This window comes from Chelonoidis abingdonii, chromosome 14 (genome assembly GCF_003597395.2).
Source record: "Chelonoidis abingdonii isolate Lonesome George chromosome 14, CheloAbing_2.0, whole genome shotgun sequence".
Taxonomy (NCBI): domain Eukaryota; kingdom Metazoa; phylum Chordata; order Testudines; family Testudinidae; genus Chelonoidis; species Chelonoidis abingdonii.
In genome coordinates this window covers 8,228,272-8,249,603 of record NC_133782.1, presented here as the reverse complement: position 1 = coordinate 8,249,603, position 21,332 = coordinate 8,228,272, and the positions used below count along the sequence as shown (strand labels likewise).

The 21,332-nt window shown below is 40.3% G+C and overlaps 1 protein-coding gene across 1 annotated transcript in view; it reads right to left on the bottom strand.

The window, feature by feature from the left end:
* CABLES2 (Cdk5 and Abl enzyme substrate 2) overlaps positions 1–21,332 on the bottom strand; it is a 42,400-nt gene that overhangs the window by 8,207 nt on the left and 12,861 nt on the right. The window contains 5 exon segments of the mRNA XM_032802272.2: positions 2,548–2,651; positions 5,251–5,416; positions 6,132–6,240; positions 10,416–10,493; positions 11,745–11,837. Of these exon segments, the coding sequence (XP_032658163.2) occupies positions 2,548–2,651; positions 5,251–5,416; positions 6,132–6,240; positions 10,416–10,493; positions 11,745–11,837 (550 nt within the window).

Sequence of the window (21,332 nt, the reverse complement as noted above, 5' to 3'; positions counted from 1 at the left end):
GTAACATTTAAAATTTATTATGGAACAAGAAGGCAAAAAACTATTATTACATAGTTTATAGTCTACTTCAGTGTCTACTCAGCGCTTCTTGGCTTGTCTCTTGTATCATTAAATGAGCATCTCTTGTCACTGTCCAGCAATAGTCTGCAAGCATTGATGGGCTCCATTTGCCGCTGACAGCGTTTCTCCATTGTTGCAATGTCCTGGTGGAAATCGCTCGCCGCTGCATGCTCCGCAGTCAGTGGAAAAAATCTAGATGAGAAGCTGCAAAAAATGTATCTTTAAGTGACATGTTGCACCACATGGCTTTTGTATGCCTTGAGGAGGTTTTCCAGCAACAACCTGTAGTTGTCTGCCTTGTTGTTTCTGAGAAAATTTATTTGCACTAACTGGAAGGCTTTCATGCCGTCTTTTCTTGCCACGCCTGCATGGTCATGCTTATCTCGAAGAAGTTCATGAATCATGAGGACTAACAAAGACACCTTCCTTATCTTAAGCTTCACTTACCTTGGAAATTTTTCCACGGAGGTACTTGAAAGCTGCTTTGTTTGTCAATGGCCTTGACAAAGTTCTTCATCAGACCCAGCTTGAATGTGTAAGGGTAGTAACAAATCTTCCCTTGATTCAACATGGTGGATGCGAACACCTTTCCTCCAGGGCTCAATGTCTGTCGAGTGGCCAATCTTTCTTGATGTCAGTGGGAATCTCTTGCATGACTATCCCATTTGCAGAGAAAAAACAGCGGTACTTTTGTGTATTCCAATCTGCAGACCAAGCAGGAGGCAACCAACCTTCAAATCACCACAAAACTGCCACTGATGTTGGTCATAGTTTATGCACCTCAAAAGTTGTTTCATGTTGTCATAGATTTCCTTCATATAGACTGCATGAACAACTGGAATTGATGACAAAACATTGCCATTATGCAGCAAAACAGCTTTAAGACTCGTCTTCGATGAACAATGAAAGCGTCTCCACTCATCTGGATCGTGAACGATGTTGAGGGCTGCCATCACACAATCGATGTTGTTGCAGGCTACAGACTCACCTTTCCTGAGAAAGAATGGACAAGATCCTTTTGACGTCACGCAACATGGAAACCCTAACATCACCTGCCAGGAGATTCCACTGCTGTAGTCTGGAGCCCAACAGCTAGACTAGAGCCAATCAACAATTTTAAGCATGATTTTCGTTCTCAGTGACCCAGAATTAGTAAAGTTTGACTACATTTATTTCAGAAGCATTTGGGCTGTAGAGCAGTGTAGTCTGTCCACTTCTTCAGAGCACTATAAAGCTTGTGTATTCAAGTGCCAAGTATTATTTCATGGCTTATATGATGAGAGAGGAAGGAGTTTACTTCTTCCCCAAAACATTAAGGGTCAATAAAGATGTGTGAGCAGGGCTATATGGTCTCATGACAAAGAGGTGCCAGAGAATGAAGTTTGTGCAGGGTAAAGTAAGCCTTCTGGCCTTAGGAGTGGTAACCTGCTGTTACAAACATCAGCATTACATGTTGAGGCACATAAGTTAGTGGAGTAGAGTAACTGCTAGACAAACAGTTGAAATAAGGCCATGTCAAGGCAAAGCTGTAGTAATCCGAATCTCACTGCGATGCTTTGAAAAAAATAAAGGAGCCAAAGTGTGGCAAAATGAAGAAATCCTAATTCTCAGCCCTGGAGTAGACTATAGTTCCCAAATGACCCAAATACTGTCTTGCTGCTATGAGTCAGTTTCTTGTAAGGGAAGTGGCAGGGAATCCTACAGCTTCAGCTGACAGCGTTCCTGGGAACAGAATTAAACAATCCTGAAATCAGCGCTCTTTGGTTGTTGGATCTACTCTCTGACCTTTATGCTGTTTCTCTCTGAGTAACTAGTGGCCATTGTTTTGCAAAATTTCCACGCTCTAAGAGTGCTTTCAAATTTAATAAAAACAGGAGTTCACTCCTGGAACAAGCTGTCAGGAAGACTAATTGCTTTAATGTGTTAAGCAAAGTAGCTGTGCATAAACTAATCTCAAAGGCTCATAAAATTAATTTTTTGTAGCTGCCACTGATCAGTGGTTATAGATAACAGACAAAAATGTTGTTCTAAGTTACTGATATCCAGTCATCGCCACACAGTTCTAATAGACAAGCTTTTGCTGCAACATCTTTAAAACGTGCCTTTGTCAATATTATTATTTAGGAACAGTAGTGCATAAATTAATGTGAATGCACATTCCTTACATATTCACTACAATAGAGTCTACGCTTAATTGGGTCATCACCATCGAATCTCAGACAGAAGTTTAATCTCCCTGAGGACAGAAGATCCTTAGCGCTCTCTGGTAAACTATTACTAATGTAGTGTTTGGCATTGCTCTCTAACTCAGTAGTGCTCAAGTTCAATGCACAACTATGTCTGTTTATAGGTTTTCCCAATAAGTACTCAACAAACAGGGCACATTTTAGCCAAGGTAGTTCTTTACTGACACTGAGCATCCACGCGCTAAGTACGTATGCACAGGGAGCCAGACGGCTGCTCAGCGAAAATACACCAATTTCTTACCATGTAAGATGCAAAAATGAGAACACGCTTGTGTTTCCCACAAGGCCATTGAGGATCATCCAGGAGATTCGGATTATACTCTGATGACTCACCAACTTCGTTTCCTGGAAGAATGGGAAAAGTAAATAAAGCATGAGTTGTAAGATAAATAAATAAAAATGAGCTTTAAGAAAGATTCCTGATGCATCTCTAAGATTAGAGACAATCTGCAAATGGGAGAAGAAAATTCATTTAACTATACTACTCAATGCCCCAAATTCTTGGGTCTGCAAACTCTGAAGCTGCAGGTCACCTACTCATGCTCCAGGAAACACTACGGTACATACCATACACCAACCACAAAGACAGTACTTGGAAGGCAGTGACAACAGGAGACAAAAGGCAAGTGTTTTTTTAAAATAAGCACATTATTGGTTTGCGATTTTGTTTTGCTGCTTAAAAATAGTAACACATTGTATGCGACATACAGAATGTGAAAAAGCATGTAAGCTCTACCATGAGCCAAGAACTCATCCATAATGCAAACTGAAAAGGAGGATGAAGCACTCACACATTGTTTTTAAATATTACAATATCCCATTATCTGAATCAAAAAATACTCAGTCCATGGATATTACAAGGGTTTTAGTGAGAAGAATGAAGAATGAGAGAGAACCTTATCTCCAACTGTCCAAGTCACAGATTTCAATGGGATCAGGATCTGTCTTTGCACCTCCCATATTCTGGCTTCAGCCAGGGACCTGCCTTGCATTTAGTGCAGTCTTGGAGCTGCTTTACGTTGAACTGGCTTGTAACAACCTCTTAGTGGCTATTACACCCTTTCCTTTCTATTTATGCTAGGGCAGGGGCGTGGTGGAAACAGAGGAGAAAAGAACTCTGCACTGTCTAGGAACATGTTACACCAGGATTATTCTGCAAAGGCCACTTCCAGAGTGGCATAAAAGGGGTTGGAGCACAAGAAAGAAGTTGGCTCCCTCTCTAAATTTAGAAAGAAGGTGAGCAGTTGTGTGGAGTAGGAGTCAGCTGGATGTTTTCATCATTAGTCCTTACACTGCTGAGTTAAAAGGATCCAGTTATTTTTGCCTACTGGTATTCTGCTGCACCTGGTGTTCTATTGTCATGCTACTTATATTCCACTGAAGTCAGCAGACTGCTAGAGAACACCTCTGGTACATTAGCAGCACAGCAGGTTCATTCTAGCTGAAACATTCAAGCAGAGGTAAAGGTCTGAAAGAAAGTTCTGTTTGTAAAAAAAATTTATGGGTGTTACGTGAGGATGCCAGAAATGGCACAGCATGGGAGGTTCTAGTTTAGTGGAAGGCAAGGGTAAAGTGGTTACATATGCTGGCCAGATACACAAGTCTATTTTATGGTCTCCTGTTAGAATATTGTTTAAGTGTGATTATAATCTGAAAAAAGTGACAAAATTATAGCCGTATGATTCCATATTTATATATCTTTCCATGGTTCCAAATGTGCTTTTTTTGCAAGCAGAAAGATGAACACTTCAATAGCCAGTCATGCAGCTTTAAATCTGGATCTGAAAGTTCAACTGAGTTCATGCCAGCTCACGCATTACCACACGTGATAAAAGATTCTGCACTTAGAATCACTGATGCATGAGCCACAACAGAACCAAGCTCACTTTCACAAAGATGTATTGACTCTACAGTATGAACAAAACCAACACATTTGCTTTGTAAAGTACGTGCAGGTAGCAAATCTGTTGAATTAGCTGTGTCACTTTTACACAGTTGCCTTTTTACCACTGAAGCACTGTAAGGTATATTGTTTTCTGATTTGAACAGCAAGAGCTGGTGGGTTGGGATGTTTAATTGTTAGAGAGGGACACTGGAAACAATCTTCTGCAGGTAAGATGCCACTTGAATATCAGCGTTGAATAATTTAAATGCTGCTACTTTAGGGAATCTGAAACTCTGGTAATTTGTTTCTCTATTTTGAGCAAAACTGTGACTAGACCTCTTATTCTGTAAGTGTGCAGAAATTGATTCCCCTCCCTACCTCTGGCATGATCAAAACTTGCACATGTGAAAATAGCAACCGCACCTCCTCACAGAGGGCACAGACAAAATGAACTTGCTAATACTCCTAAAAAAATCAAATCTTTTGGGCAGTCAGTTGGACACATGAAGTCTACGGTATTTAGTCTGAATTTAAGAAAATAGCTTATAAGTGTTCCTTTAGGTTAGGTCTTGTTATGCTGGAAGGGCAGGGAGAGTTCTTCCTTATGTTTCCATGAGTTCAAGTAATTCTTAAGCAGTTCAGGGCAAAATTCTGTCCTTTACAAAGCGTAGTGTTATCTCTCCTGATAGGAAAGGTAACTAAATTGATTACATAGAAACAGGTAATAAAATAGCAATTCCAAAGATCAATGCTGTTTTGTTGTGTAGCTTTTTATCTCCTCTGAGCTTTTCACTCCTTTGGGCTTAGTTATCTTTAGTGAAGGGATCAGATGCTTAGACTAGTCTTTGGCCACAGCTTCAGGGAATGGCCTCCAGAAGAATTCTCAGCTTTATCAAATCCTTCCTAAAAGTGCTTGTTGCTGACAGCCTTCAGTTCCTACTGTTATCTAGGCTTGTTCCCGACAAATTTATTCCTGCCATTTTAGAGCATCTTACAAGGAAAAAGGGTATCGCAGTTCCCTCTGCGTGCAAGCAGTACAAAACCATATGAAGTTTTTACCTATTTCTGTTCCTGATGGTATTGTTTTAGTGGTTACAGTTTTATGTCTTGACCCCGTAAGACTCCGTGAAGCATTGAATCGACATGGAGGAACAGCACCGTGATTATCAATTTTGCGGCCAACAAGGGCATTGGTTGGATACAGGAACTTTGCATAGGACACAACCTAAATAAAGACAATGCGTGTTAGCAATTATAGGAGGAGCTGTGAATTACCTCTATATTTAGGCTAACACTTTCCATACTAAAAAAATGCTTGCAACTGTTTCTCAGTTGTCTCCATTGTTTGCAACAGGCCTTGGAAAATTCAACAGGAAGAACGCCGAGGGCGGAAAAGTGTTATTTGTCCCATTAAATTTAATTCAGGTTTGGCACAAATATAAACATTTGAGGAGTCATTATTTCTCTTCCAACACTTGCATTGTCAGCAGAATTTTGGCAACACGCCAAATAACTGAACATGAATTTTCTAATCTGAGGCTGGGCCCATATCTGCACCAAAGCTGCAGCATCAGTGCACTGCTCTGGGAACCCCAGGAGAAGACAGCTTCTCTGCCAGTGGGGAGAATGAACTGGAAAGGGGCCTCCCCACCAGCCTTACCAGACCCAGCATGACCCTTGTGGCCCATCAGTGCCACATAGGGAAGGAGCTCTTCTCCACCTCCCGGGACACCTCTCATGAAAGGATCTCAAAGTACTTTATAAACAATTAAACTTCAGCACCTCTGGCGGGATGGGGCAGGTCATTTAATGTCTATGCCTCATAGTCATATAGTGACAGAGCAGAGACCACCACTCAGACCATCAATCAATTCTTTACTCCACCCACAGCTCCATTCATTAGCATGGTGGACTCTACAAGAAACAAAATATTTCTTTACCTTGCCATCAGCTCCAAGCTCCACTCCTTCCAATCCAAGAACCATCTCTGAAGAGACTGAAACACCACCAGAAGGATGTCGCTGTTTCTGCCCTTCCATTTTTAGATCACTGTAAATGAAGATGGATACTGAAGTGTACTATAAGAAACTGCATTACAAGTCTTACTTCCTCTACAGTAAACACTAGACATGGCATACCGCTGACATTAACACCACGGGAAAAAAATTCCACTGCAAGCATTAATTTTTAAATACCCAACTCAAAATGTAAGAGGTTCACTTAACTAGAGAACAATCTAACAGGATGAAAACTGGTTATTTTTAATTCAGCTCAGTATTATTATGCTTACTATCATTTAAACTGAGCCATATGTAATCTTTCTACACACATGCACAACCCCATACTGAACTAACAAATGTACAAGTTTTGGGTAGCAAATGCAAGCAGCAAACACATTTTACCTTACTAGTTTCACTGCACTATCAGCTTATCTTTCGGTTACACTTTACTGACTGGAGCCCACCTTCATAAAGAACACACTGACTAAATAAATAGAGATTTCTAGCAGAACTCTACTTTAGTAACAGCAATTTTGCCACCTACTCCAGTCTAAAAAAATTACTATCATCATCTGACAAGGAAAAGCTGAAAGTAGTGGTACTCTAGCAGCCAGCTTTAAAATCCAACTCTTTCAAGTGACCTTGCTGCTTTCCCATCAAGTGAGAGAAACATTTCCCATTGCCTATTTTTGTAGAAAGTATGATTGCATACAATACAATTTCCACTAAACATCCGTTTCCTTCTTCCATAAGTTATGCACAGGACAAGTGACAACACAATTGTTTCAGCAAAGGTGGATTAAGAGTAAATGCAATACTTTCTGTAGACTATGTAAATCAAATGTCCACCCACAGAGCTAGCTCAAAGCTCACAAGAGAGTCCTACATGGATTTTTCCTCTAGTTCTCCTCGCTTATTATTCCTCATGTGTGAGTATTTGCAATTTATTGTGTACACTTTGAGCACATTTCCTACATTTCCAAAATACACTGCATATAATTTGCCATAATGGATTGTTTTCAGTTCTTGGTAGTAGGCAAAGTTAGTGGCATTCAGCATTTAATGTTATTTTTCAGGGCTTAATACATCTTTTTAAAAAGAGTCAGAAGAGCATCTTGAAGTATTAATTATTATGGCTGAAAACGAGAGTCAGGAAAGATAGCAGTTGCCTTTACTTCTAGTGATATATCAGCTCTAAGTGCAAAATAATGAACAGTCTGACCAAAATATTTTTAAAAAAAGCTAATAGGGCACTGAGCACTACCTCAAAACTTCGAAGAGAGCCAACTGCAAACAGTGCAATAAGGTTGGCAAGGATGACCAACTCAATAGAGTTATCCAGTTTCTCTTATGAGGACTGGCAAGTTTTCAGTCCTTTATTAAGTTAAAGAGAATGGAACTTCCCAGCTCAAGTTGTTGGATGTTGGTGCTGGCTGGCCCAGGTGGTAGCAAATGCCCTTCTCATATATATATAAAAAACTGTTTAAAAAATGAACCAACCCCCCCCCACACACACACACAAAGGCCAAACAAAAGCACAATTGGTGACAAATACCTATCGCACTCCATCTTTTTTGATTAGATTTATTTTTTTTTGGCCAACAAAAGTAAACTCAAGACTCCTGGCTCCAATCTTTTACTATTACTATTAGAGTGACGGCAAAAGGAGGAAGGAGAGAGAGGTAGTTTGACTTTTCGTTTTCAATAAAGGATTCAAATATTGTGTAAAACTCCTAAAAGTGTAGCATAAGTGGTTACCTTAAAAAAAAAAAAAAGAAAAAAGAAAAAAAGGCTTCTATCCTAACGCCACAACCCTTATTCATTGTCAGATTTTTGCATCAAGAAAGATGTCTTAGGCCTTGATATTGCAAACACTTAGGCACATACATGAAGTTAAGCATGGGCCTAAGCGTCTCCAGGAACGTGACCCTATTTCCCTTTTAAATCCCAAAGCATACTCCTCATAAAAACTTAAGAATGGTCTGACCCACTGTGACCAATGGTGCATCTAGCCCAGTATCCTGTCTTCAAACACTGCCTGGTGACATGCTTCAGAGGGAATGAACACAACAGGGCAATGCATTGAGTGATCCATCCCGTCATCCAGTCCTAGCTTCTAGCAGTCAGAAGTCTAGGAACACCCACAGCATAGGGCTGCGTTCCCGACCATCTTGGCTAATAAGTTCATGGAGAATAGGTCCACCAATGGCTAATTCTTTTTTGAACCTGGCTATACTTTTTGCCTGCACAACATTCCCTGACAATGAGTTCCACAGGTTGACAGTATGTTGTGTGAAGAAATACTTCCTTCTGTTTGTTTTAAACCTGCTGTCTATTAATTTCATTGCGTGACCCTTGTTTGGGTATTATGTGAAGGAGTAAATAGCACTTCCTTATTCACTTTGTCTACACCATTCTTGATTTCATAGACCTCAGTCTTTTCCCCCATTTTCTGTCTTTCCCCAGCTGAGTGGTCTCAGTCTTTTTAATCTCTCCTCATATAGAAGCAGCTCCATACCCCTAATCACTGTGTTGCCCTTCTTTGTACTTTTTCATGGTTCTAATATATCTTTTTTGAGATGGGATAAACAAAACTCCGTGTAGTATTAGCGATGTGGGTGTGTCATGGATCTATGTAGTGGCATGATGATTGTTTCTGTCTTATCTGTCCCTTTTCTAACGGGTCCTAACATTGTTTGCTTTTTTAACTGCTGCTGCACACTGAGCAGATGTTTTCAGAGAACTATACATGATGACTCCAAGATCTTTATTGAGTGGTAGCAGCTAATTTAGACCCCATCATTTTGTAAGCACAGTTGTGGTTATGTTTTCCAATGTGCATTACTTTGGATTTATCGACACTGAATTTCATCTGCCATTTTGTTGCCTAGTCACCCAGTTTTGTGAGATCCCTTTGTAACTCTTTGGAGTCAGCTTTGGACTTAACTATCTTGAATAATTTTTATATCATTTATAAACTTTGCTACCTCACTGTTTACTACTTTTCCAGATCATTTATGAAGATGCCGAACAGCACTGGTCTCTGTATAGATCCTTGCAGGACTCTGCTAGTTACTTCTCCACTGTGAAAACTGATAGGAAAAAAGGTTTAGGAATAAACTATCTTTTAAGGAGTTACTGATCCATGAGAGGACATTCCCTCTTAGCCCATAACTCCTTACTTTGCTTGAGAGCCTTTGGTGAGGGACCTTGTCAAGGGTTTCTGAAAGTCCAAGTACACTATATCCACTGGATTGTTTGACGACACCCTCAAAGAATTCTAATAGATTGGTGAGGGACGACTTCCCTATACAAAAGCAGTGCTGACTCCTCCCTAACACATCGTGTTCATCTGTGTGCCTGATAATTTGGTTCTTTACTATAGTTTCAACCAATCTGCCTGATACTGAAGTTTGGCTCACCAACCTGTAATTGCTAGGATTGCGTCTTGACCCTTTTAAAAAATACGATTAGTAGTTCTTCAATTTCATATCCGAGTTCCTTCAGAACTCTTGGTGAATACATTCTGGTCCTGGTGACTTATTACTGTTTAATATATAAATTTATTCCCAAACCTCCTCAATCTGGGACAGCTCCTGAGATCTGTCACCTAAAAAGAATGGCTCAAATGTGGGACTCTCCCTCACATTCTCTGCAGTGAAGACTGACACAAAGAATTCATTTGGCTTTTCTGCAACAATCTTCTCTTACTTGAGTGCTCCTTTAGCACCTTGATCATCCACTGGCCCTAGTGACTGCTTGGCAGGCTTCCTGCTTCTGATGTACTGAAAAATTTTGCTGTTACTGTGTGTGTCTTTCACTAGCTACTTTTCAAATTATTTTTGGCTTGCTTAATTATACTTTTACACTTGGCTACTATGCATGGGCTTTTGGTGGATGAATTGGGGAGGAGGGGGGATTTTACTGACTCTCTATGGGAAGTCTGGTTGAGTAGTTTAATTGACATTGAATCAATTTGATTTTTATATTTTATTTTACTACTCAATGAGTGCATTGCTATTTTGTACATGGCCTTAAGTCTGATGAACACATTTAAAATATGTATTTTCTTTTGTTTCAGGATATACTAAAATGGGCTATGGTATATTACAGTTACACTCACTTATGAGGCTACATCATTTCATAAATTAGTCCGTTATATATGGTAATGGACTGGACACTTCAAAGCAGTGCAGATATGTCAAGTTACAAATATAGACTCACCTTATTCGTAAGCTCTCCCCATATGGCAGGACAGAAAAAGCCACACATAAGGTTCGTTTAGCACAGATTAATACTATTCTGAAAGCAGAGAAGAAAAGATTAAAATGAGAACTGAAACAAAAGTTTTCTGCAGCTATAAAACAGCAGCCTTGCTAGTAACCCTGTAGTTTCCTATGAAGTGTGCACACACAAAGTTTTTCTTAAATGGCTTCTCTAAAGAACCTAGGATGGTTGTGGAGTTCATATTAAAAATAGGGCAAGATGGCTTAATTTGCAGCAAGGGAGATTTAGATTAGATGTTAGAAAAATCTTTCTGACTCTAAGAATAGTTAAGCAATAAATAGGCTTCCAAGGGAGGCTGCAGAATCCCCGTCATTGGAGGTTTTTAAGATGAGGATTGGACAAAACACTTGTAAGGGTTGGTATAGGTATACTTGGTCCTGCCTCTTTGCAGGGGGCTGGACTAGATGACCTCGAAGTCCATTCCAACCCTACATTTCTAAGGTTCCATTGATAGGGGATACTTGGCTCCTACATAAATCACTCCCCCCGCCCCAGTTGAGAGAGCTTTACAAGAAGTGAGTACAGATTATCATCTTCATTTTACTGCCCAGGAAACTCAGGCACAGAGAGGTTACATGACTTGTACAGCGTCACACAACAAACTGATGGAACAGCCAGGAGCACAACTCAGGTCTCCAGACCTCCATTCCATTCCCTATTCCCTGGAGCATACAGACTCTCTAATTAGCTGGAGCTAAGAACAATAGTCTAGTATTAAACACTATAAAATAGAACCATAGAGTTTACTCAAATTTCACAAATAAGAAGGATCAGATTTTTTTGCATTCATTATCTCCACTTCAAGAGCTGAAGTCACAAAGTTCTTTTCCGACCCAAACAATTCCCCAAGTGTCACACTACTCAACCATCTGAGGCTCCCTGTTGGCTTTTACCCTCACATATCTTAGCAAATGTAAAATGTATCCATACAAATACATTTATACAATACATGTATATAAAATTAAAAAAAAAATAATCTTATCTCCCCTCCACATCCCCGCCCCAAATATATTTTAGATGAACATCCCATTTACTGCAGGGTCCAAGAATCAAATCTTTGGATAAGCCAGCCCAACCCCAACATTCGTGTGTGTTAAGCTGTAATTATTTGACCCAAATCTGCCAGCTTTACTCATGTAAACTGGTACTTATTCACCTAGATGGATAGCCCAGCTAAACTCAGAAAGACTATTCACATGAGTTAAGCCCTACTTCATGCAAATAAGGATGTCAGAATCAGACTCCAAGTGAATAAAAAAACATTACCTGCTATTCTTTGTATCATATTGTCTCATATTCTTGATGAAGTGCATCTTCTTCAAGCTTGCGTGTCTTGGAGATCCAGGTATGTGCTTAGTTCTGCAATTAAAAAGAATTATTCAGTGATCTAAAACAAAGATGTAAGTGTTATGATCAGATGGCAGCACTAGCATGCAGGACCTCAGATATTCAGCTTTGAGGAGGGTGGAGGGAGGAGAGGACTTGCATGCAACGAGTTAAGATTAATGCTGCTTTTGAAAAAGTACCTTCGTACACTGGCACATTCCACTATGTCTTCTAAAAATTCTAGAGAGCAGCGCTGGGAGATAAAACGCCTTCTGTAAAAATGTACAACACCATGAAGAGTGAACAATATTAGTTCATGGCCTTTGAGATCAGAAACTGCAACAGATCTACGAAGTCTTAAGATATTGTACTTCTCGCAAAAGATAGCTGAAATATTCAAACCTCAGCATCTTTAAACTTCTGAAGAGGCCAAGAACCTTAGAGTTCCCAAAGCAAGCAGTTTATACTGAGTAAAGGGTTTCATCTTTTTAAGAAGTCGGCTCTCTTAACAAAGAGGTCATTTGACTAATCAAAATATATTCCGTAGAACAGAAAAGCCTGCCTGCAAGTTACCACTCTTCAGGAATCTTTGCAATACAAATTTAAAAGACCCAATGAGAGGTGTGGGAAAAATCCCTCACCTAGGGTAGGAGGGGGGAAAAATCTTCTCATAGCTTGTGTGCTTTTCCTCAATGCGGAAAATTGGACTAATTACTTTTCCTGTGATATGAGTTTAGACAAACTAAAAAAGCCTTCTTAAAAACAGTTCTGGCTCAATGAAAGCAACAGAAGGACTAAGAAAAATATAGAAAGGGCTATTAAAGAGGATGCTTGGGGTACTACATGTCCATGTAAAATCCTAAAATGGAAGATGGTGGGGGGAGGGGGGGAGAATCCACAAGACACTGAGATGGTGTAAGGTTAATAGTGTATCACATTAGCGTGGGGAAATGGACCTTGCCCAGAGGAACAGGTTCCTATTGTAAAAGGCTTAGATCATTCATTAACCAGTGAACATGTAAATGTGATCAAGGATTTTGAAGCTATATACTCCACAAGAATGATGTGTTCAGACCCAATCGGCACTAAGAAGCCACCTCCAAGTAATAGTACTTCCCTGTAACTATTCATATTCTACATCTTCTCCCTTTGTCTTGGTAGCCATAAACACCCCATGTATTCAGATACCCAAGTTTTTCTTCTGTTCTTCTTGACAGATGTCTGTTAATTCTGTAATATGCACTATCATAACTGGACTAATATCAACAGAAGCCAATTCAGAGACTGTACTAGAAAAGGAAGAGGGCTTTGGTTTAAAAAAAAAGTTTTGTAAGATTTTAAAGACCAATATCTTTAAAATATAGGCAAATATCCCTATATATCAGGGGAAACAAAATGACAGCAGTGTTTACGTTAAGAACTATGAGAAGGAGCAACTGTTTATTTTATCAAGAATAATTCTGTAATTGGAACTACAGAAGCTAGATATTCTCTTGCACAGCTGGCTCTTATTGACGAAGGATTTTCAGTTAGTCTCCTAGGAATTTCATCAAGCACTTAAAAAATAAGCAGCTACACACATTGGTAAATAAACTGGAAAAAAGACTAAAGGTCAAAACTGAAAGACGAAAAAAACAGTCAGCCTGCTTTATTATTTGGGTGCCTAAACAGATTCATAGATAAGGCCAGAAGGGACTACTGTAGTCATCTAGTCTGACCTCCTGTACCGTAGTCCATAGGACTTCCCCAAATTAAAAACTACAGCATATGTTTTAGAAAGACATCAAATCTTGATTTTAAAATCGCCGGTCATGGGGATGCCATCACAGCCCTTGGTAAATTGTTTCAATGATTAATTACCCTCACTGTTAAAAACGTGCACTCTATCTTCCATTGAATCTTGTTATACCTCTGTCTGTTAGACTGAAGAACCCATTATCAATTCCCCGCACCCCCATCTAGGTACTTACCGACTGTAATAAAATCACCTTTTAACCTTCAGTGTGCTAAGATGAATACGTTTGGCTACTTGAATCTATCGTTATAAAGGTCTTTTTCCAATCTTTTAATCGTTCTTGTGGCTCTTCTCTGAAATCTCTCCAATTCCTCAACATCTACCTTGAATTGTGGACACCAGAACTGGACATGGTATTCCAGTAGCTGTCAGACCCAATACCAAAGACAGAAGTAATATAACCTCCCTTCTCATACTTGAGAATCCCATTTATACATCCAAATATGGCTTTAGGTGTCTACCTTTAGGCACTTAACTTTACAAGTAAAAATGGTACTTTTTAGATAGCTATTATAAAAAGATTAATATGACAAATGTTTATTTCCACCTCCCCACCCTTGTAGTTACTTTTCTCAAGTTCTCTAAAGATACTGTCAGAGCTACCTATAAAGTGTGACTGGACTAACATGTTTAAGCAGTAAATAATCATTATGTCATAGTTGCAACTGTACAGTACTTTTCCTGCAAATGCAAGATCTACAGTTTGCATGGTAAGCAAAGACCCTTTATGAGAATATCTGCACCTCTAACTTAAACCCTTACCAGTTTTTCCTACTACGCTTAAAGTAAAAAGTGTCACTTTTAATAACCGTACAAAGAGAAAGTCTCCAGGAACAGCTCTGCCTATATATTAAGATGCCCTAGGATAAGGATTTTAAAATTAGATGATTTTCTGTAGTAAGAATTCCAATTAGTATTTTGCATTTCACTATAAAAGCATCCATCCACTTTGTCCAAATTATTAGAAAAATGCCTTCATACATTCCTGAAACCCAGATCAAAAAAACCCAAAACCATGATTTACCATTCTTGTCTACTTTTTGTAAGCGTGTGTCACTTACAAACCCAAGACAACTCAAGACAAACTACACTACTGTCTGCATTTTTCTCCCTTGGCAATAAAGGGCATCAAAAGCAACCGTCAAAAGCAAATGTGATTAACAACTAGTTATGGCTTAAGGGAATATGTAACGCCATTCTCCAATACAGAACTTGGCATTTTCACTAGAAAGCAAATCCGACATCTTTAATTTCTCTTAGTGGAGTTGTTCAGGTGTTCTCTGGAAAGAGCAAAGCTCAAGCAAGCACTTACTTGAAAAATCTGAGTTGCTCCTTGTATACAAGAATGGAGGGAATGTTAAATCTTCTCATTTGTGAGCTGATTAGTGTTAGAAACTGTCTTTGGTAGTGTTCTATGGCTAGAAACTTGGTACATCGATGGGGAATGGATCACCTGTACTCCCCAATGTTCTCTGCCAAAACTGCAGTTTTAAAACATTTCTTTGCATAGTTCTTTTTAAAGTAGTTTCAATCCTACTCATGGTTATTTTGGAGCCATCACAGCCACAAGCATGGCCACTGCAGCACTATTTCAGCCTGCAATATCATCCAAGATAGACAGGTGTCCACATAAATCAAACAATTCCTGGTGTGCAGAGAAGGCCATTAAGCAAGATGCAACATTCTCAGATCTGGAATTCAGCCCCTGACCTAAGTTTAGGAAACATCACAGGACTCACGTATTGGGGTCTACAGCAGCAGTTCTCAAATTGTGGGTCAAGACCCCAAAGTGGGTGTCGACCCCATTTTAATGGGGTTGCCAGCACTGGTGTTAGACTTGCTGGGACCTGGGGCCGAAACTGAAGCCCAAGCTCCACCGCCCAGGGCACAAAGCCCGAAGACTTCTGCCCTTGGGTGGCAGGGCTCAGGTTACAGGCCCCCCACCTGGAGTTGAAGACTTTGGGCTTTGGCTTTATTCCTCCACCCCACCGGGCAGGCTCAGGCTTCAGTCCCTACTTGTGGGGCTGTGTAGTAATTTTTATTGTCAGAAAGTGGTCGCAGTGCAATGAAGTTTGAGAACTCTTAGGTCTACAGCATCAAGCCCATCAGGAAGTGATGAAACACTATTAGCTCCTTCCGCCATTACTTTGGTTTTCTCCATGTCTAACAAAAGTCTCACAGATGTGGATTGCTGATTCTATCTGTGTGCGCGCATGCATGCAGATGCATGTGTGGTGGTGGTAGGAGAATAGCTGCATAAAAGGGTGTTGGTTTAGCCAAATAATAGTGGTAGACAGAATCCCTACCTGTAGGAATCCATGGGCAAAGCCACCTTGATGAAAGTGTAGAGTACCACGGGGATATGCAAATACAAGTTCTCCTTGCTTGGCTGCATGAATCCCACTTAGAAGGCAGGTACCAGGAAGGAAAGAGTTTGTTCTTTATTCCAGGAAGGTCTGTAAAATTAACTCTCTAGGATTATGAAGGACAGCGAGAATATCTGCTTCCTGGAGACAGCACCTGTATTTATTGCTCTGAACTTTATGGGAGGATTCCAGGTTTTGGGGGGTGTGATATATTCAGCATGTTTAGGAGAGTAGCACTAAGTCCACTGTATTGTCTTTAAAAACATCAACAGATGTTAGTTAGAATCAACCAGTTTAAGTGTCTCTATAACATATTTGGATGTTTAGTAAAAGGTATTCTCCATCACTAGTTATGCTAAGGCAGAGCAAAAAGGTCTTGGGCTCACTTTTGGATTGCCTACTTGCATTCATGTCCAAGTGGTGGCTGGGGAGCAAATGCAAGTCCCACTTGCCATGTTCAACTCCAGCCAAAAGAGGAAAACCACCTGTTAGGAAGCAGCCATCTCACCTTGGAAGGTGCATTTTCAGAGCCTGTGCAGGATAATAGGAAGCATTATGATGGTGAAGCATACTGCTCTGGGAAAAACTGGCCAAGTCCACTGATGTTTAGATGTATTTGAAAGGAGAAGGGCCTTACACTCATTGTCTGAAATTGGACCATATAATTCACAGGAAATCAGATCTGCTGACAGCCCACTTCTGCGCTAGGAGCAAAAACCCAGACACTACAATAAGAGTTTCTAGTCAGATTTGCTTGGTTCAATCTTCCAAACCTCTGGCTTCTCTCCTTAGCCCATACTTCAGTTTGCTGGGCTTGCTCTGAGTTTTTATTTGCTGTTTGACACATTAGACATGAAAATTATCCAAGAGGAACCTCACTCTAGGACCAGGGGAAGCTTATCTAACTGAAGTTTATTTTTTCCTAAATAAAATAATTAATCCCAGTCCATTTGGCTCAATGTTAGGAATGGAGAGAGCACATGTCTAGGTGATCCACTCTAAAAGATTGCATTTTGACAAGAAATGAAAAAGGTGTTTGCATTAATACCTTCCTCTTTCACTCCCAAACTTAGGCACTTGACGATGTGCTTTGCCTGCACACTGAAGAAGTGTCCGGAATATTATCCATTCTTGAATATCACAAAGCTTTGCTTCCCACAGTTGCAGCGTCTTGAAGTTGAGATGGTCAGGAAGAGATATCAGAAGCAGTACACACACTACAGCATAGGAAGATCCCACCCCACACTCTGAACTACAAACAATACACCTTAGTGTGTAAACAGGAGACTTCACTCCAGTTTAGCTGCATTAACAGAGTTAAGATTTTTCTACCAAAGCAGGATAATTGTTTTCCCTTTGGAAGTCCAAGGCATTGAATAAGACATATTCTTATGGAATAAGGGTGCCACGGAGTTTTACTAATTCATATATGCCATAATTTGCACACACAAAAGTTGTGCAGAGATTTAATAGTAAAATACCACCTCACTAAAACAGACTGATTCTATTTTAGATATTCATGAACCTATCAGCAGAGTTTTAAAGAACAACAGTTTTACTATTGTTATGGTTTATTTTTATAAATGTATTTTTACAGAGTATACTGTGGTACCATAACACTTTCTACCATTGTCAAAATAAGTGTAAGAACATTTTGCAATTTGTTAACTTGTTTTTTATTCCCCCCACCCCATACCCATTATCATAGTGTGAATTAGTGAGGCTCTCTTATAATAAGAAACCTTGGATTACATGGATGAGCTGACCACTTGTCAGGTTCTGCCTGATGAAACCATATTTAAAATGGATTTATTCTGTTCTACGCAGATTTATCTAGGATGAAGTTCCTGGCCTGTAGCTTTATGAATTGGAATATAAAGGATTATAATTAGAGGAGTTTCCAGAGCTCTCAGCGCTAAGAGTAATTTAAAGACAAAGAAAATTCACCTGTAAGATGTCTTAAAGACAACTACCTACTGTAGCACATTTACAGATATGTTTAAACTGCCTTAAAGACAAATACCACACAGATTTGACATTTAGGAGCTCAAGCAGTGCATGTTATTTCATCCAAAATCCTACCTGAGCTAACACTTTATACACCAAATACAGCATTCTTAAGAAAAGTAATTCAGTTCAAGCAAATAAAATCTGTGAGCTATATACCAGGGGAAACTGGCTGGTAGAAACCAACAGCAGGTAGGAGCAAAGGAGTAGATCCTCTGTTACAATAAAATAAAGTATCCTTGCCGAGAAAGCAACTAAGGATAGAAAAATCTTTTAAGAGTTTATGTAAAACAAATACTACCCTTAATTTGACACTGACATTGAGTTTCAATTAGTGAGCATCCCCTCCTTTTCTGAATGAGTATAGGACCTGAGACAGCCTTTACCTTATGTTGTTAGGAGAACACCAGCTGCAGTCAGCCTCTAAAGTTGGGTCCTTTGCTGCTGGGACCTTTGCTTGGAGTAAGGGCTCCCCAGTTGCGTCTCTGATCAAAGGAAAGCTCCAGCAAAAGGTTGTGGGAAAATAGAAGGTGAAGATGCTTCCACCAAACCCCAGTGTGGAAGGAAAGATGGGGGTCTAGCGGACCAGTACTCTGTCCATGAAAGAGTAAAAGGTGGAAGAAGAGATGGAATGGCTACTACTGTTCTAAATGCAAGAGCAAGGATTGGGTTAGTCACTGCAGACAATTAACTCACCTGAGCAAGGAGGGAAGGGGTCACTGGGTGCGTGAAAAGAAGCTAGTTAAGAACAGATCAAAAAGTGGAAACTCAACTCTCGTTCTTAAAAGTAGTAGGAACACATCTCCACCCATTCCCTCTCATTTTAAGAATGGGTGTATTTACGTTGAAGATTCATAGTTTGTTCTTTAAGCTGTAGATGTTTGATGAACAAATCATGTTTAATCTGGTGAATGCAGTTGTCATCTTGACAATTCATGACATTATTTCCTTCCAGATATCTCCATTGGTTGCATATTAGCGCCAAGGTATGTGAATTGATTCACCTCCTGTACTCCTTTGCCTTCCAATGTAATGTCTCAATGGAGTTGGGAGTTGCTGGGATCTCACTGGATTTATTTTTTTGTAATTCATTATTAACCTCATCTTTCTTGCAATGATGTTCAGTCTTTATTTGCATGTTGGTTGAACAGTCACTTAGGGTGTGGCTACACTGGAGAGTTGCAGTGCTGGTGATGAGGTTACAGCGCTGCAGATTACTCTGTGTCTACACTTGCAAGGCACAGCCAGCGCTGCAACTCCCCGGCTGCAGTGCGGGCTGTACACCTGGTCTGCTTGGGGTATAACGATTGCAGCGCTGCTCATCAAGTGTGGCCACCAAAAGCGCTTTTATTGGCCTCCAGGGTATTCAGAGGTATCCCAGAATTCCTGTCCACAACAAACCAGGAGAATGGCTGAACTCCGAGCTCCCCGGAGCTACTTATCTAAAAAAACAACACAGCTGCTCTTTGCCCCAGCGAGCGAGCGGAGGCAGGGGAATTGCTTTGGAATGTTCACAGCTGTTTGCTTGAGAGAGAGGGAGTCCGTGTTGAGCAGCTGCTTATGTGGTCTGAAGGCTATTTAGGAGTGCATAATTTGCATTTAGTGAATAAAAGAGGGGTGGGGGAAGGGGTCAAAAAAACTTTTAAAATGATTGAAGGTAGGTGCTGTGTATCTTCCAGTCCTTAGAACTTGCAAGGCAGGGAGCTGAGAACAGTGTCAGCTCTAAAAATCCACTCTGTCTCCCCCACGCTCCCTGTCACACTCCACCCCATGCCCCTCTTTTGAAAAGCACTTTGCAGCCACTTGAACGCTGGGATAGCTGCCCACAATGCACCACTCCCAATAGCGTTGCAAATGCGGCCACACCGCAGCGCTGGTAGCTGTCAGTGTGGCCACACCGCAGCGCTTTCCCTACACAGCTGTACAGCTGTAAGTGTAGCCATACTCTGAGAGTTATATCAGCAGAAGTATACTAAAATTTTTTTTTGATTCTGTTAAACCATGGCCATGTTGGATCCATCTACACTTGTTCTCATAATGAAGTCAATGGCAAAGCCAAACAGGAGAGGTAAGAATGCATCCTTGTTTGACACGTGTCCATGTTAAACCATTCCCTCAAGTCTGCGTTCACGATAACTGGGCATGCTGCATCTTCATTTGAAGACTTGATGATGATAATTATTTCTACTGGCATATCATAATACAGATGAACAGCAATGGAGGCTGTCAAATGCTTTCTTAAAAATCTATGAAGTTTATGAGGAGTGGGTTTTACCACCTGATGTTCTCCTTCAATGATTACTCTTAGGGTTAAAGTGTGGTTGAGACATGATCTTCCCTTAGTTTTGCCTCAACTGCTTCCTTGATTCTGCAGAAGCCTTTGCCTATCATTGGAAGGGAGTACAATATCTTGCCAGATACTGAAATCACTTAGGTCACCTTGCTTTAGTATTTTGAATATACAGCCATTTTTCCATTGTTCTTGTGGCTCTCCTTGGTTCCACACTTGCTTGGACAATTCAGTGATTTTATCAATGGTTGTATCACACTGTAATTTCCCCAGTGACTTGGTCCTCACTTTCAGCTTTAAAAAACTTATTGCACCTTCCATTTCTTTGTTTGTGATGCAAGATGTTAAGATGTCTAGTTCTGGGTGTTTGATTTCTTGTCAAAAAGCAGTAATAGCTTCCTGTAGTGCTGGTTAGCGCTTCTAAGAAGTGCTCCATCCATCACACGCTGTTCTTGTTTTCTGTTAGGGTCTTTCCTTAACAGGCCCTGGGCTGGAGTGAACTTGCCAGTTAGAACCCTGCTGAGTTGATTTACTACCACTCTTTTTAGCAGCTGCTTCAGCATCCTTGGTGATGTTATCTAAATATTTCCTCAACTATTCTCATGCTGCTTTTTACTGCTCTCTCTTTTGTTTTATACAAATGTTGTGTATATTCTTTTTCTGAAAGCCTGTGAGGAGTTAATGTTTGCTTTATGATGTTAAACAAGGTTACATCTTTACAAAATATTTACCCGGGAAAAGGTTATACAATCTTTAGTTCAGCATGGGCTCATTGGAATGTCAGGAAGAGGTTCATGCTTCCACCTCTCCTGATATACAGAGTGTTTCCCACAGCAGCAGAAGAGCGATACAGATTGTACAGCAGCTAGCACATTGAGTCCCCAAGTGCTACTAGAATTTAGACATGAAACAGGATCCTTGCCAGTTTCATGGAGCTTCTCCTGTGGGGAGGGGAAGACAGCAAGAAAGAAAAGGGGGAAACAAGTCCGATACTACAGGGGGAGGGGGTAATAAAGGAAAGAATAGTTTCCCCTACCTACAGTCTCCCTCCTGAGCCAAGCAGTAAGAGA